The sequence below is a fragment of the Echiichthys vipera genome (genome assembly GCF_963691815.1).
Source record: "Echiichthys vipera genome assembly, chromosome: 2".
NCBI lineage: Eukaryota > Metazoa > Chordata > Actinopteri > Perciformes > Trachinidae > Echiichthys > Echiichthys vipera.
The window spans coordinates 18,609,097-18,627,037 of NC_139827.1; the positions used below are offsets into that span (position 1 = coordinate 18,609,097).

Consider the following 17,941-nt stretch of genomic DNA (forward strand, 5'->3'; position numbering starts at 1 on the left):
CGAGGTTGATGGATGGCGGAGGAGAAAGCAGTAGTATAGCACTCGAGCCGAGAGAGCAAAAGTAAGGCAGACATAGAGCTCAGGGTTGATTCAAACAGCGTATATTATCACCACAACCACCACGCTAAACTGATTAACCTCATGAGCTGCAGCATAAAACCATGTATGAACCTCACACACACAACTGATCGATATTCATCAACCAATTAGTCAGCTCTCCATCGAGGCCGTCGTGCGATTACTCATCAAGAGGATGTCACTGCACCAAATTAATACCTTTTAATCCCTCCTCCCCATTACCACTGTCACACACGCACACACACACACACACACACACACACACACACACACACACACACGCACACACACACACACACACACACACACACACACACACTAGGTCTAATCTTCTCAGAGGACCATCTGTTGGCTGTAAATCGGACATTGTGCACCAGACAGTGTTAGTTGAGTTGAGTGTTTTCATCAACAATCAACATTGATTAATCTAATGATGAAACTCAGTTAAAATCTCAAAAATAGCAAAAAATAGTTAAAGAAAAATACTGGGGATGCACCAATCAGACTTTTTCAGTCCTGGTACTGATACCTGGGTTTTGGTACCGATTTGATACCAGCGTTTATTTCATAAGCTGTATGCTTCACTGTGTGGAAGCAGTGTTGGGGAGTAACTAGTTACATGTAACGGTGTTAAGTAATTTGATTACAAAATAAACATAATTATAATCAGTTTATTACTGGAGAAAACTGTGTAATTAAATAACATTTATTTATGATTACAATTTTAGTTACATCTGAACAATTCCTGCAAAAAGCTAAGGCTATGTTTCATTTTTGTCGCTTCGCAAGGTTTCCTTGTGCACTAGCATGTCTAAAAATGTGGGAATTGGTTATCAGTTGATAACATTGATTCAAAGGAAGTAGGAAGTAAGTTTAGAAAAGTAATAAAATGTAATTAGTTACATTACTTTGATAAAGTAATTGAAATAGTTAGACTACTGTTACAATTTCAAGAGGGTAATTGTTATTGTAACCAGTTTTTACAAAGTAATTTTCCCAACTATGTGTGGGGATCTGGGATCATTCATTTATGTGTAAGGCAACATCAGTGACATTTCCTAACGTTACAACTAAATATACACATACAAAAGTATTGAAGTGTTATTTAATATTAAAATAATACAAGTTGATTCCAGCTCTGCCCACTGACAGGCACCCCGTGCAGTTGGGGGTTCGGCACCTTGCTCAAGGATACCTTGGCAGTGCCCAGGAGGTGAACCCCCACCTCTCCGACCACCCCTCTTCCATGTTGCACCTTGGGGAAAGTGAGAGGACAAAAGTCAGGATGGTTCATGGGGAACAGGAATGTGAGCAAACGACGTTGCCATGCATCTAAATTGACTTAAATGATTAATGAACAATCACAATATTTGCAGATAATAACTAACTGCAATCAGTTGACTGAATAATAGCTCTTGTGTATAGTTGTGAGTAAAAAAAAATCATTGAACACTTGACCTGAAGCTTTTCATTCTAGGTCTTCACCCTGATAAATATTATTCACCATTCATTTAGAAAAATATTAAACAACACACTAGAAATAAAAATAACCTGGCATTAATGAAAGATATTGTTGCTAAATCTTTGTTTACTTTATGAAAAAACAGTTATCACACACTGGAAAAGATTACTTGCATTATCAAAGGTAAACAAAGGGTCCTTTTTGGTGAGGTGTAAATGTAGGTGGTGGTTTGCAGTTGCCTATTTGAACTTATCCTGTTCCATGTGAGCTGTGTATTTGAACTTGAAAAATAATGAAAGTATGACATGATTAGTATTATTATTATTATTATTATTATTATTATTATTATTATTACTACAACATGGGAACCTTTGAAGAACAGAGTATCTATTATTTTCTTTTCTTTCCTTATCATGATGATTTTTTTATTGTTGTTCACATTTTGTTCTCTCTTTGTTGTTGGAAGTAATTTAAAAATGGTGAATGAAGATATTGATGTTTAAAAATGTCCATCCTGAAACAGAGGAAGGACGACTTTCTCACTTCCCACTGTGTTGTGAAGAGAGACAGAGAGAAGAAGGTGGGACGCCTGCAGGATTTAGTCTTATCTCGCCTTCCACATTCAATCCTTCACCGCGGGATAGATAAATAGTACAGTAGAGGATAAACATGGTTTCTATCTGTGTCCTTCTTTATCACACACACACACATATGACTGCTGAAATAGGGTTCACACTAATTTGTCCCTCTGTGATTGTGTGCAATGCAAGCGTGGCTTCGCCCTGGCGTGTGAGCTGCTTATCCATTTACCATGCTTTATTTACGCTCTCCATGTCTTGCTGGGAAAATTGATTTTATATTCAGTGACAAAATTGAATTATTTCTGCCGAATTTTTCTTTTTGTGGCGACGAACAGTAAAGAGGAAAAATTGTGTTTAAAAAATAATTTTGCTTTTTTTTCTTCCCCCTTTTATTATACTTGTTTTCTGTGATTGAATCTTAGCAGCCCTGTCAGAATATCCCTACTGACTTATCTTCAGCCAACACACATAGTATATGTGTAGAGGTATGCACACAGTGTGGAAACGTCTAATCATTTTTCTAAAAAAAAAATAAATCTGGCTACTCTTCAAGCTCTGGAGAACTGCAGAGAACACACACGTAAACAAACACACACAAACACACTCCTATCTAAATGTAAATCATGTAATTCATGTCTTCAGGGAAAACTTTCTGCACACCACCCTGCTCCTCTCACACAGGCAGCGATTTCCTATGGATGTATTTTAAGGAACAGACGGGTGGATTGAAGTGCTTCTTGCTGCAGCTCCTGTGCGTGAACCTGTGCGTGTGTGTGTGTGCGTGTGTGTGTGTGTGTGTGTAATCATAGATGAGGTTAGAGGGCATGGGCTAGAGAGCTGATGAGATCTAGAGGACCGATTAGTCCTCTAGTGTGTCAGATGATCAGTCTGTGTGTGCGGTTGTGTGAGCACTAATGGCTGCTGGTCTATTCTAATCTCTCAATCAATGAGTGAACAGCTTTCTGTCGACCCTTAGATCTCCTCAATCAGTGATAACGTTGTAACCTACACATGCAGCAAACACGTCCCCCGCTTTTGTTTGACTGCCTATTGATAAGAGTTGTCACATGTCCTTGTATGTGTGTTTGTAGTTCTTGGCAGACCTGGAGTCCAACCCTCTGCTCCGGGACAGTATGGAGTGTCAGCGGCTGCTGATGGAGGGGATGAAGTATCACCTCTTGCCCCAGCGCCAGCCCCTGCTTCAGAGTCCCCGCACTCGGCCCCGCAAGGCCACTGTTGGGGCCATGTTTGCCGTAGGGGGCATGGACGCTACAAAAGGTAGAACAGTCACACATTACACGTATATACTATATATATATATATATATATATATATATATATATATATATATATATATATATATATATATGTATACACCTGTATATACCTGTATACCGTATATATGTTAGTTAGTGTTTGTATCCTTATTATTATCTGGTCTTTTATTCAATATTACACAGTAGAACGTTGACAAGAAATCTGTTTTGACAATCATTGATTACATTTTTCAAATTAAAAAAAATCACAAAATGATTTGGTTCCAGCTTTTCCTTCTTTTTTTGCTCTTCTTTGTCTTGTTGATGATAAACTAAATATCTTTGCATTTTGGACTGCTGGTCAAACAAAAAAAGTAATTTGAATAAGCCGCTTTCAGCTCTGGGAAGTCATTGATGGGCATCTTTCCACTATTCTGACATTTAACTGACAAACGATAACTGAGAAAATAATGGGCAGAGTAATGACATAAAATAATGAACCTGTTGCAGTGTTAATGTTAGACCCTTAGGCAGCTGGATGACCCAGCTCAATTCACAGACCTTTTCTCTTAATACTGGCTTGATGGAATAACTATCGTTTAAAATAATAAAATTATCGTGTTTACATTACAACGAAATTTGGAGTCTTTGTCTCTATGGCAAGAGTCTACTGTTGTTGGGGAGCAAATAAAAGTGTTATAGTCCTACCTTGACCTTACGTCTCCAGTGTCTGTATCCTGATCCGTTTCTTCAAAGGTGCAAACTTTGAGCACATCAAGGGCCGCGGTTTAATTTGACATGTTTTTCTGTTGTTTTCTCTAGGTGCTACCAGTATCGAGCAGTACTGTCTGCGTCGGGACACATGGAGGCAGGTGGCCACCATGAGTGGACGGAGACTACAGTTTGGTGTAGCTGTCCTCGACAGCCGTCTCTATGTGGTGGGCGGTCGAGATGGACTCAAGACCCTGAACACTGTGGAGTGTTACAATCCACACAGCAAGGCCTGGAGTGTCATGCCTCCTATGTCGACACACAGGCATGGCTTAGGTGGGACCATTTTTTTAATAGAAATGTAATGTATGTTCATTACAAGATGAAAAAGGCTTGGAATGGTCAATAAGGGCAGCTGTTTTTAAGAAGGAAAGATTATGGTTTGTTTGTTTTTTAATTTTGAGTCAGGTGATCCTTGTGAGGTCAAAGCTACAGCTTTCAGCTACACAGTAGCACCTCAACAGCAATCATTTTAGTGTACATGCTAAAAAGCTAACTTTTAGCTAGGCTAAAGATTCCTTTACCATTGCCAGTAGACGAGTATGTTTGTTTTTTGTTTTATTTCTAGTGTCACGTTTTGATGGCACAAACACACTGAGAAATATATGGTTAGTAAACAATATAAATCAGCATGGTGGCCAGTGACAATGTTATAGTGGATTTTTTTTATATCTGTTACTTATTTAGTCTCTCTTTCATTCTTGTTGCCGACTCATTTTGAACAATGTCTAATTGCTGCTTGCACAGAGACTGAAGGAATGTTTGACTTAGATGACCACAGAACTGGGGACAGCATTATAGCATTGAGTGAAAATTAGCGTGTCAACCCGGATGTCATGTTTCCGCCAGTGCAGAACGGAGCTGGAGCCGATAAATACCTACGACTAATGCAGAGTTATTTGTGCTGAAAAAGAATGTGGATTGTGACCTTTCGCACTTATGACAATAGCCAGATGTTAGTGGGTTTTTGTCCAGCACAAACGTATGTTCAGTCCAATGCTCAAGAGGACCTCAGGAGACTGAACCTGTGTATATTGTTCAAAGGACAGTCTCCCCACTCACTGTGCAAGCCAACTATTACTGTACAATGACAAAATGTGATAAGGCATGCTGTGCTGGTGCTTTATTCTTACCATAAACGTGTGTGTGTGTGTGTGTGTGTGTGTGTGTGTGTGTGTGTGTGTGTGTGTGTGTGTGTGTGTGTGTGTGTGTGTGTGTGTGTGTGTGTGTGTGTGTGTGTGTGTGTGTGTGTGTGTGTGTGTGTGTGTGTGTGTGTGTGTGTGTGTGTGTGTGTGTGTGTGTGTGCGCGTGTGTGCATGCATGTGGCACCACAGATGTTCTGGCATAAAATGTCTTGAGTACGGAGGAGTCAACATGCTGCTAACTCTGCATGCTTGATGTCCAGCACACAATGAGAAACTCACACTCCCGTCCTAAACGTGTGTGGTTTTATGAACTTGTCCAAGCTGATAGTGTTTTGGTAGCTTGCCATGATTAAATCATGCACATGGTTGTGTATCACAGGCGTAGCTGTCCTTGAGGGCCCCATGTACGCAGTAGGAGGACATGACGGCTGGAGTTACCTCAGCACAGTGGAAAGGTGAAAAGGATACTCCACACAGATGTCTTGTTCTCTGTTATTTACTCTGCTCGAAGGATCCGTTCACTCACTTTATACAATATATGCTGTAAATATTATATAATGTTCAGTATACATTATCTAGCCGTGCAGATCATTTAGTTTCTATTTAATCAGGTTTTGAGATATTCACTTTATCCAAATACAATGAGGTGACAGTTCATAACGTGGACTATTTCACAGAAAAATAGTTCAAATAAAAACTTTTGACTAGTAACATAGAAACCTCTTTTAGCTGCACTGTATATTACATCCATCTAACATTGTTGGAACATTTTTCAAAGTTCAGGTAACCCATTTTTTTTTTTGATGTGCAGAACTGAGAAGTCGTTTACATCCTTTTTTACCAGGTGGGACCCCCAAGCTCGCCAGTGGAGTTTTGTTGCAAGTATGGCTACACCCAGAAGCACAGTGGGAGTAGCTGTACTCAATGGCAAGTAAGTAAATCCACTCGCTACATCTTCACATCTTCATATATCCAAGAGTTAAATATTCAATCTAAGGACATGCACTGGTTGAGATACACTCCACAGGAGAGGAAAGAGGAGGAGGGGGCAAGATGAAGAACTTTTCCTACAACTGTGACATTGAACATGCTTTTAGTAGTTTATTTGGGTTATCTGTTTATTGACATCTTGCTCTTGCTATTATAGATGCCGTACACACTCATTGCAATGCTTTGGACAAAAGGGTCAGCCAAACTGATGTCATTTAATAGATTATTTACATTTTTAGTAGATGCCTTGCTGTACTTTACAAAAGACAGTGTACTACTATACTGTATACTGCATCACCCCACCTCATTAAAGTACATAGCCACGTTATGCCATAGAAAGTCAGTTAATAAGCTAAAGTCTAGTGCTCGTGGCTCGGAGAGCAGAAACCAATAGAGAACATTTTTTAAACAGGCTTGAGACCAAAAAACACTTGCAGGAGAAAAAATATGGCTTTGTTGTTTGAGAACATTCTTAGGGCTTCACACTCTAGTTGTTTGGAAGATAAAGGTAACAGAGGTAAGTTTATGTCAGTGTAACTGCTGTGCTTTCCTGCACCACAGTCCAGCATCAAACAGTGATTGAAATGGTTACATTACTCACAGTCCCACAGCACACATTGCACACAAATGTACATATGAATAGAGGGATTTGATAGGTTCGGGACTTGAATCTCCTCATTTGTCTCATTGGCAGCAGAAGTTCTAATTGCAGTGCCGCTACATAGAGACGCTACAGAGAAAGGCTCTTTAGATGCTAATTAATACAGAAACAACTGATTTGTGCTAAGCATACCTAGCAGGTGTGTGTGTGTGTGTGTGTGTGTGCGTGTGTTTGTACGTGTGTGCGTGTGCACACGTGTGTGTGACTGCCTACAATTGTATGTGTGGTGCACTCTCTGGATTATTTGCCTGATGGAGCTCATTTCTTGCTTGACTGGTTCTGGTGCACTTGTTTCTTTGCCCTACCAGCTCCACATCACTCACACACACACACACACACTCACACACACAGGGACACACATACACACACACACACACACACACTGACTGCTGGGAGCTGTGATGCCCCCAAGAGTTTTGGCTGATTGATTTCACATCACTTTGTCCTCAAATCCTTTAACACGCACGCGCACACACACACACACACACACACACACACACACACACACACACACACACACACACACACACACACACACACACACACACACATCCTTGTACCATCTGTTTCAATGTCACTAAATTTAAAAGGGTCCAGAAGAATCCAGAAATGTGTGCAGTGTTTTGTGTGCGTGTGTCCAACACCATCTTCCGTCTTCCTCAGGCTGTATGCAGTTGGAGGACGTGATGGCTCATCCTGCCTGCGTTCAGTGGAGTGTTTCGACCCCCACACCAACAGGTCAGAGACAGGGGTCATTTGACCAGCATTTATTTGTGTCTTCTGCTTTATTTCCTGTCTGCCATACTTTCTAGTGAAGCACCTCATTGCTTTTTCTAGGTTATTTACCCACAGATCAAAGGAGACCAATAACCCTCTCAGGATGATAGAATAGACCACTTTCAAACAACTTCTGTTTATCACTACAAGTGCTTTCATTAAGCCCAGGTCAGACCAAAAATTTGTGAGGAGACATTTTAGAATGTGACAGGTAAACGTTGCAACGGTGTGATTTGGCCCGTCTCATCTCCACTCGACGTGGCTAATGTTGTTCCCTACGCCTGTGACTCTGCTTGTCAAGTTGCCAGAAGCTGGTTTTAGAGCGTGAGGCACATCACCTATTTCAACAGCCAATCGGCTCGTAGCAAAGTCAGCTAGTCAGGTTTGTTAAAAGCTGTCAGCTGGTCAACATGGCAGTTTTGGACGGAGGCTCAACAAGCATGTGCAAGAGAAAGAGATGGAGAGAGAGGGCCGAGCAAGCAATAAAATAAATAAGAACCAGACATAAAAAACGAGAACAGTGAATCTGGGAAATAACAAGTTCTTTTCGCAGTTTCATCACTACTAGAAATGCAGGTGTAGTATCTTACTCTCTCCTCTCATTCATATTTTATGATGCTACAAATTACATCCAAAAAAAGACTGAAATGTCAGAAGATACTGTAGAACAGATGTAAAGAGAGGCGTTGCTATGCAGGCGATATATCGTGTCATCTCGCATTGGTGTGAACTGGCAGGTTTCAGAACTTTGCAGACCTGTGCATTGCAAGTAGTTGCAAGTTTGAACTCTTCTGAACTGGGCTTTAGTCTTCACTGGAAAGGCGGAAAATATAAGATAATAAAGATTTTGAGTTTGCCCAGTTTTTTGGTTTCTGTCACTGCTGGAGACCATGTGAAAGGTTACTTTTCTCTGTTTTTCTTCCTGATGCTTACAACATCCATCTACAGGTGGAATGGTTGTGCTCCTATGGCTAAAAGGCGTGGAGGTGTGGGTGTGGCCACATGGCATGGCTTCCTGTACGCCATCGGAGGTCATGATGCTCCGGCCTCGTCCCTTGCGTCTCGGCTGAGTGATTGTGTAGAGAGGTTAGTCTATATGATCTGAATGCGTGTGTGAGCAATGTAAACGTTTAGTGCACAATTGACTATGTGATGTAAAACAATGCATATAGTGTATTTTTTTCTGTCTTTTCTGTGATTTGTGTTGTATTTGATGTATTTTAGATGATGAATTATTATATATATATATATATATATATATATATATATATATATATTATTGTGTCCTTTAAATTGTTTTTTGTTTATAGAAAAAATGAGACGGTCCCAGTGAAAGTTAGCACAGTCTATGTGAAACTTTGTGTGCTGCTGTTTGTCACAGTGTTATTTTTATATTACCACTGGGGGGTGCCAATGTCTGATATTCAGTGAGAAATACGCTTATTTGACTTGTTTGCTCTCTTGCCAAGAGTTATATTGAGCTGTCAGGACATGATTAGCTTAGCCGGCTGCAGGAAACAGCTAGTCTGGCTCTGACCAAATTTCCAAGTTGTTATAGTTGCCACATGGCGGAAGAACAACTTCCGTGTCATGTGAGTCGCATTAGCACTACCCAAAGTCTGTGCGACCAACAGTGCAGTTGGAAGTAAGTTGAAGTAATGTCGATCATCCAAGAATTTTTTGTTGAACTATCTTTTGGCTTATTGCACCAATGAGCATCTTTAATATGAAAGAAGGGGAACCCGCATCGAACGTTGTATCCAGTTCTCTTTATACATCAACGGTGCCAGCTGTTAAACTTTACCCTATGATTTTACCCCTATCTGGCTGTTAGGTCGTGATGTAACGCCCTTTCAAAATGTGATGAAATGTGAAAATGTTGTTTGAACAAATCTGAGTTTTTAACAAACAACTCAATTGTCATTTAACCTCTTTCCTATCGATGAAAAAGGTGTGTCACTGAAGAAAGAGGTGATCGTATTTGTTCACCAGTTCGGCCTTGGTTGTCTGTTTTGTTTCAACAGAGCGTTTAGACCAGGAAATCATATTGAAAGGGTGTTACGTCAGACTTAACAGCTGGATAGAGCATGCAGTTATTTTCACACGTTTAGATAAACTTTCGATGTTGTCTACCACTGCACATTTAAAGAGCTGCGTCATAAGTCAGAGGCTAACCTTCTCTATGGACAAGAGAAAGAGATTCATGAATGTAAATCCGGAAACAGACTTTCTCTGTGCAAGAGTCTGATGGTGGGGAGGTTTGCGTCCTGACGGTTCATTATCTGACAGCGATCCATAGCCTCTGCAAAAAATGAGGCCGTCCCATCCCTGTGTTTTTATTTTGTTCTTCTTTATCTGCTGATCTTTATCTGTTCTGTATCTGCTGTTCACCTTGAAACCTCGTTAAAAAAATAGAAAGAAAGAGTATTACTAAATTATTTTATTGTTATTTTGTGAGTAGCATAAAAGGAATACAAAGACATTATACAACCATGTGTTGTAGAGTGATAAATAACTTTACCTTACCTTGTACCTTAAAAAATCAGTGCATTCTAGCGGCGTGCATTTTGGTGCCCGTGGTGGTTTTAGGTATGCGACCCCTGGCGGTTGGAGAGATACACCATGTTACCTAATAAGCTTAAGTGGTGCTTGGTGTGTTTTTGAAAATGCACTGATTGATATGAATTGAATATCATGTAACTCTTGGAAAGAAGGCGAGTAAGTGTATTTCTCAAAATGTTGATATATGGACCATGGTCTCTAACAAATCATATATATTTCAATGTATTTCTAACTTGTATGTTGTCTGCGGTGTCTGTGTACAGGTATGACCCTCAGACAGATGTGTGGACGGCAGTTGCCCCCATGAGCATCAGCAGAGATGCCGTTGGTGTTTGTCTCCTTGGCGACCGTCTCTACGCTGTGGGCGGTTATAACGGGCAGGCGTATCTCAACACTGTGGAAGCCTACGACCCTCAGACAAACGAGTGGACACAGGTACACATAAATGCAACACACACATAAATGCAGTTTATATGATTGGAAGTCTGTACTATATGTCATTAGAGCTTATTAAACTGTACACATGTATGCATGTATCCATGTATCCATTTGCTCATATGTACATAGACACATTGACTGTAGTTCAGTAAAACCACAAATAAATCATGATGTACACCAATACATTTTTTATATAAACATACACCAGTCCCAGTCTGACCTTCTTCCAGCTCCTCATGTGTCATGTGCCTAGGCACGTTTTCTTTGTTATGTAAATGTGTGTTTTCTTCATGCCGCAGCAGTAGGGTAAAGATTAGACTATTTTTTCAAAGTTGAACGATCTCACTCAACACAAGTCTATCACACTTCAGTTTATACCTCATCTCCTGCATAACTCCAGCGGATTACCAAGCTAAGTCACTGGAAATCTGCTGTTTTGGAGACATGCACCATGCTGAGAACAAGAGGGGTGTAGATGGGCAGATACAGAATATGAAGACTGACAAACTGAGATGTGAGGGGACATGTTGAGACTGTTAAACGTGTCCTCTGTTCATTGTCAGAAACTAAAACAAACAATCCAGTGGATGGATTGTCTTTCCTGTTTCTGTAGCACCAATTTTTGTGCTTGCCAAATCTGTCAATCCTTTTACCTTCAAGACGAGTAACGTGGGTGGTAGGTTTTTGAAATTAGATGACAGACAGACAGCTTTGACTATCAGTGTAGAAGCAGTGGCTACAAAGACTAACAGGACTAGACATTACAAAAGACACAAAGCTTTCCTTAGAGCCAAAGGATTATCATCACTCCCACTACCTGCTGTGCTGAGCTCTGTTTCCCTGTGGGGAGTGATGAGATCAGAGTCTACACACCAAATATTGGTATTGTAGATATACATTCATAGAATAATCCATCCCCTTCACTCACCTCAAGATCCATTTAGTGGTTGTTTTGGAGCTTCCCTAATATCACATGATCTTTATCAGCAGAAGTGGCCATGGAAATGTAGATTTTTGCAGGTACATTTTATGGGGCACTTTATGCCTGCAATAACAGCGGACACAAGCTGCAAACGCAAAACTCGCAGCTCCTTTTAGCCACATTTAAGTTAATATGTTGAACTTGTCAGTAAACAGTTGCTTATTTAAACATCAAGCAGACAAGCCGTAGACAGGCTAAATCGCAGTTACCGATTGGCCACTGTCAGCCCAGCAATCAGCGTCTGCTAATATATTTGCCTATAGCAGACCATTAAATTAGCAAAATAAAATGATCGCACAAAAAAACACAACCAGAAATGCTCTCAGCCATCGCCGAAATATTCGACCACTCGTCCAACAGTATTACGGAACATCACTGGCATACTGCATAGGCGTCAACATAGAGATGGTTATTGGAACCCTGCTACAATGTTACTTTGTGGTGAGGGAATATGAGGCCAGATGCAGCAATAATCTACCTGTATTATCTACCCTGTATTTTAACCTTAAGCCTTCATAGTTGTCTAGCTGCTAACTTAAGTGTAAACCCTGCGCAGTATGCCACTTACGTTTGGTAACCGTGTTTGGTAACGGTAGTCGTGTTTCTGGCCATCTGATGAATGTCAGTCCAGTAATAACAAAAAAAGCAGGTAGTGTATGGTTGTTTTTTGGATGGCTGGTTGTTTTTTTTCACTGAAAATACTAGAACAAAAGTGCACAAAAACAGTGAAGTTGCGGACCGGAAGAGTTAATGCGGGAACTGGCTATAAAGCAAGTCATTATTAATATAAAATATTAACTTTAATGACTTCTCATCTACGTTGGCTTACAAATTAGTATGCATCCAATAAGTTTACAAAAGATGGTGTAATGTGATGAAATAGAAGGAGCATGTACTCTTTTAATTCGACTGAAAACATGACATTACTTCAGGGGACTGTACTGATTTATAGATCTAGACAAACTCATTGCAGAACCTTTAGTATCCAGCTGTGACTGTTGTTTTTTCTTTTTCTATCTTTGCAGGTAGCATCTCTGTGTCTGGGCAGGGCAGGAGCATGTGTGGTGGCCACCAGACTGTGAAAACGCAAACGGCGGCATCCTATATGACGCACCGTGCATGTAGCCCAGATCCTCTGTGTTACATCTGACATGGTCTCTACAGTCCCACCGAAAAAACCATCTGCCTTGCCAGCATATGACAAACACCGGGAAATGAGAGACTCATTTTATGTTTATGGTTCCTGATAAAGTTTTCATATTTGAACAAATCCTGATAACTTCTGCCACAGAAGTGAACCGACACCAAGGAATCTGCAGTGTTTATCTGAGAATGACAGAACACCTGTCTTGCAGATTTTTTTTCTTGCCTATTATTTTGATCCTGTAGACAAGGTGGGACACACACACACACACAAAAATCTACATGGTTGCTTTCAGCTTCTATTTCTGCTGACAGAAAAGTGAGAGAGATTGTCAAGACTGTGCCTCATCACTTTAGGCTCTCGGTTCTCCTAACAGTATCAGATAGCATGTATTGATGCTATTTTAATATATCCCCTATTATTTTATGCTGCACTTGGCGAGTTTCTCTCCTCCTCCTCCTTTCCCTTTTCTCACCCGCTGACAGATAAAAGAAAGACTTTTGACATAATCAGCACAACCTTCTGAACAGCCATACTGTAAGAAACTCAAACATATCATCATGCTTTATCTAATATTTCTGTGTGTATGTCTCTCATGTTGCATCAGCTCTCATCTGAAGCACACTATACTGTGATGTGCAATTTATTATAGCTTTTTTTTTACAAGCTACAGAAGCAGGCAAATTACCCAACTGTGGGTAACTGTGGCCCTTTGTTGATCCCTGTAGGGAAATTTTGTTTTCAATTTCCCATAGCGCTCAGGGTCTGCTATTTACAGTGCAGTCTGCTGTTTCATACAGGGTCAGTTGAGCGTTTCTGTCCTGTCCCACTTTTCTCCGTTACAGATGTTTCCTCAGTGTTTGTGTGGGTGTTCAGAGATTGCAAGGAGTATATTTTTATCTCAAATGAGAATCTTCTCTCTTCCCCTCTCCACATCTTCAATTCCCTGCTGCTTTCTCTTCATCCCCATTTTCCCATTTCATCATCACACACACATACACACACACACCACTACGGTTTGCAGCAGAATAGGATACCCAGACAAAATGAACAACAGCCCATATAATGAGACCATGAATTTAATAACGTTGATTCAGCCGGTGCCGACATTTTGTTTGATGTTGAGTTCAAAGCGTTATTAGATTTGATGCCATTGCAGACAAAGTGCTATATGAGACATTAGCGGGAAATGAATCCCGTGAAACGGCCTCGTGTGTTGTATTTGCAGTCCTGTATAAGTAAACTTACATGCCAAAAAACTTCAAGAAGACAAAGAAGCTGACTGCAGGTTCAGTACTGACATGCCGCAGTCCTTTTTTGCTCTAGACTTAATTGTGTATTTCCCCTGTGTCTCCTGACAGTGAAAGGCATCCTGTCTGAACTGACAGATCTAGAGCTAATGTAGCCCCCAGGATGCACTTCACAACAAACACACACAGCCATATCACAACCACACTCTCTCTGTGTCACACACACACACACACACACACACACACACACACACACACACACACACACACACACACTTAACCATACAGCTGTAAGCCAAGTGCCCCAGGAGCCAGTGAAGATTGAAAAGTCTCCCAGATTCGTCTGCATGACATCTAAAAAGAGACAGTGCAGGCTAGTGATTTCCCCACAGCTGAGCGGATGTTTATTCAAGCCTAATGCACTGCTGCATTATTCTATTTTCTTTCCCTGTTTATTTAGAGAGTAATTCTTTTTAGATCAGAGCAGAAGTGTGTCACCTCCACTGTGAAGAGGTAGTCAGAGAGTTTGATTTCAGTCAGAGGTTAAAAACAAAAACAGACATTCCAAATCAAAAGAAATATTTTGTGCACATTATGTACATAAAAAAAATAAAATCCTTATGTAGTCTTATTGTGTTATGCTGTATATTATACAGTGCCCACTAAATCTACCATATGTTATTGTGCGTTTCTTTTTGTACCATGAATTAAAATGAAGAGGTGTAATAAAATGAGTAACAAATGGTACAGCTGCTCATCTCCTCTTTTTGTACCAGAATATTACACCTCCTCTTTTACAATATATAAATTATGTATGTAAAATATATGCTTCTGTAATATGCTGTCATGGGTCTTTTATACATTAAAGTCACAATGTGATTTAACGCTTGTTTCTGTTTTTTTTCCTCTTTGTAAAATATGAACGTACTGTACAAACAATTTAACAATAACAACTATATCATGTTTATGGTACAGATGTTTTTGTATTTTCCATTTGTCACAAAAGCAATATAAATGCCATTATGGTGTGAATATGTTTGATTATATGAGGTTCTTTTTTTCTAACAACATCCCCATCTGAGCAGCCCTAGTGATGGCCTTTGCAGTTCAAAGTTTTATGTGGGTTTAATGCAGATTTTTCTACTCTGAATTAATTTTCTGGACCTGAGGGTTAATATGAATCCTTTATTACTCTTTAGTGTGGAAGCCCTGACTTGAAAACTGCAGCCTGAGCCAGAGGCAGCAGTGGGTTGAGATTTTTAGACTGAAACAAGTGTATGAGGATGAGGAATGCTTACAATTTTCAGATACCTTAACCCTAGGACAGCAGCCAGTAGCCAACTGATTCACTCTGTTATTTATTGCAGGGGAAGCTTTTAATCATAACCAGCTCTGACAAACGGCTCCCGGTGGAGCTGAGAAATGACGCCGGTGACCTTGTCTTGCCGCCTTAAGAGCACCTGGGTCCATTATGCCTGACAGGAACGAGAAGGAGACAGAAAGTGTTGGACTGTCTAACCCCACATGTTCGACATCCAAATCTGAGGTTACCTGTCAACTGATCCGACCTGCAGCTGCACATCTGTCAGTGCTGTACACAGGTGTACACGTCTGCATTTATCAGACAGCTTAATTACCCCGCTTACCCCTCAGATTTGAATTACAAACTGATGCTGTGAAGACAAATCTAGTTAACACCCAAACAGCTTTAGTTGAAATTCTAGTTTCCAAACTTCTGTGTTTAAATGTGTATAAAATGATTGGTAAGACTTTTAGAAAATTTCCGTTTCATTGAATGCTACGGCCATAAATAACTGGGAGCCTTGGGTTTTAAAGGTCCCAAATTGTGCTCATTTTCAAGTACATATTTGTATTTTGGGTTTCTTCTAGAACTTGTTTACATGCTGTCTGTCTGAATAAACCTGGATCACCCTGTCTGAAACGCTCCATTTTATCACCTGTCTCTTTAAGCCCCCCTCCCGACAAAGCCCAGTCTGCTCTGGTTGGTCAGTATCTTTCTTATATCGTCGGGTCTACCGCATCTTCACTCTTGGCGTCTCTGCACCATAATTGCAGCCGGGGATCCTTTAAAGACAGTTGCTGAATACGGGCTGTATGCATTTTACTGTGGATTGAGTGATTTATATGGGTTATTAAGCCAGTTGTTGATACTGTAAATGCAAATTTACTCAACTGCAACACTGTTGTTTGGTCCCCAAGGAGACATAACTTTGGGGGATTCAGGCAGTTCCCATCATTGACCAGTCATCTATATATTCCAGAACATTTCTACAAAAGGGAGAAACCGTATGACATTACCCTAATGCCTGTATGTACGTATCATGTTTTATTTCCAGTCTTTAATTAGACCCATTGTATTGAGTCTTGTAGGGCTGTAATAAAATATATTGAATAAATTTGCATCTGGCTTCTTCCCATTGTTGGAAAGAATCATCTCCCATGTTTCTTTGCCAAGGGCACAGCCCAGTTCTTCTCCCCATATCATCAAAATGTTTTTACAACCATCATTATTTATAGTATTTATATTGTATTTAAAAATGACCGCTTCTTGTCACTCTGGTCATCAGAATCAGGACAACTGCAGTTTGCACACTAGAGTATTGTTGTGTTGCTCTGTTCTGGTTCTGCGGTATTACATGATGAGTTACTGTACAGTTTGAGTTAGCTGATTTAGCATTGCTGTATTTGTTTTCATTACCCTTTATTTACCCAGAAATATTCCCGTTTAAAATCTCTTTTCCAAAGGGAGTCCTGGCCAAGACAGCAGCATAAACATACATGTTTCACATTTAAAACAAAAACAACACCCAACTAAACATGACACATAACTTAAATGATAAATAAACAAAATAAAACAGCATTAAAATTTCAGTGCTCAGAGACAGTGCATGTGCAAATTGTATTTTAAAAGTCCTTAATCCTGCTTTTGAAATGACCCATGCTGATGAGGGATTCCAGTTTGAAATGATCCTGTAGTTTATTCCAAGATAGGGGTGCTAAATATTTAAAAGCACTTTCACCAAACACAGTGTTGATTTGAGGAACATTAAACATAATAAGGCTGCTGGAGCGGGTGGTGCAGGTTCTGGTGTTTCTGTATGTATAGTATTAAAGCTAATAAAATGATTTGCTCATCAACATATGCTTGAGATTTTCTTTCTAATTTCGGTAGCAATAATTAATCCAAAACAGGTACAGTACAGGACTTCTCAAAGTCCAAGTAGCCTTCATATGAGGCACATTGAGTTGTTGTTTAATTAGTAAAACATGAAAAATCAGAATCTGCTGATTCAGCACATACTGCAAAATGTCCTTCAGCAGTCCAATGGGAATTAACTCCCATACAAGAATCTTACAGGAGTTATGTCCTGTAGTACTGCCATCATCTACAGAATCCTGCAAGACAGTGAATGCTTCAGTAGGACTTTATAATACCTTCACAATACCTGTATAATTCCTACAGGACTGAATCAAAGGCCTATTCTTGTTGGACACACATTAAAGTTTGACTTCAACACATTGAATCTGATTACACAGCACATCACAAAGATTCATTGCAGGATTACAAGATGAATTGTATTAAATTCCTTTTCCTTATGTATTGCATGACACGATTTTTTAAATGCAATGTGCTGTATATGGCAAAAATATTAAGTCACTCTACTCCCCTGGGGTTTATTGTCTTACAGGCAAAACACTTTTCACAGCATTCATTTTTTTTTTATCTCATCTCTCTGGTCTAATTTTACCATTTTGCTTGGAAATCATACAGCGTTTCCCTTCAGTGCGTCCTAATGAGATCTGAGTCAACATGGTGCTTTCT

At 40.0% G+C, this 17,941-nt stretch overlaps 1 protein-coding gene across 2 annotated transcripts in view; it reads left to right on the forward strand.

Moving 5' to 3' along the window:
- The window catches only part of klhl5 (kelch-like family member 5), a gene marked incomplete at its 5' end in the record, with an annotated part of 53,457 nt that extends 38,654 nt beyond the window's left edge, over positions 1-14,803 (forward strand). For both annotated transcript variants that reach the window (XM_083929498.1, XM_083929497.1), the window contains 8 exons: positions 3,213-3,399; positions 4,200-4,424; positions 5,673-5,748; positions 6,138-6,224; positions 7,608-7,682; positions 8,670-8,807; positions 10,547-10,718; positions 12,729-14,803. In XM_083929498.1, the coding sequence (XP_083785624.1) occupies positions 3,213-3,399; positions 4,200-4,424; positions 5,673-5,748; positions 6,138-6,224; positions 7,608-7,682; positions 8,670-8,807; positions 10,547-10,718; positions 12,729-12,785 (1,017 nt within the window). In that variant the 3' untranslated portion in view covers positions 12,786-14,803. The remainder of the gene's footprint in view (positions 1-3,212; positions 3,400-4,199; positions 4,425-5,672; positions 5,749-6,137; positions 6,225-7,607; positions 7,683-8,669; positions 8,808-10,546; positions 10,719-12,728) is intronic.
- Positions 14,804-17,941: the final 3,138 nt, after the last annotated feature.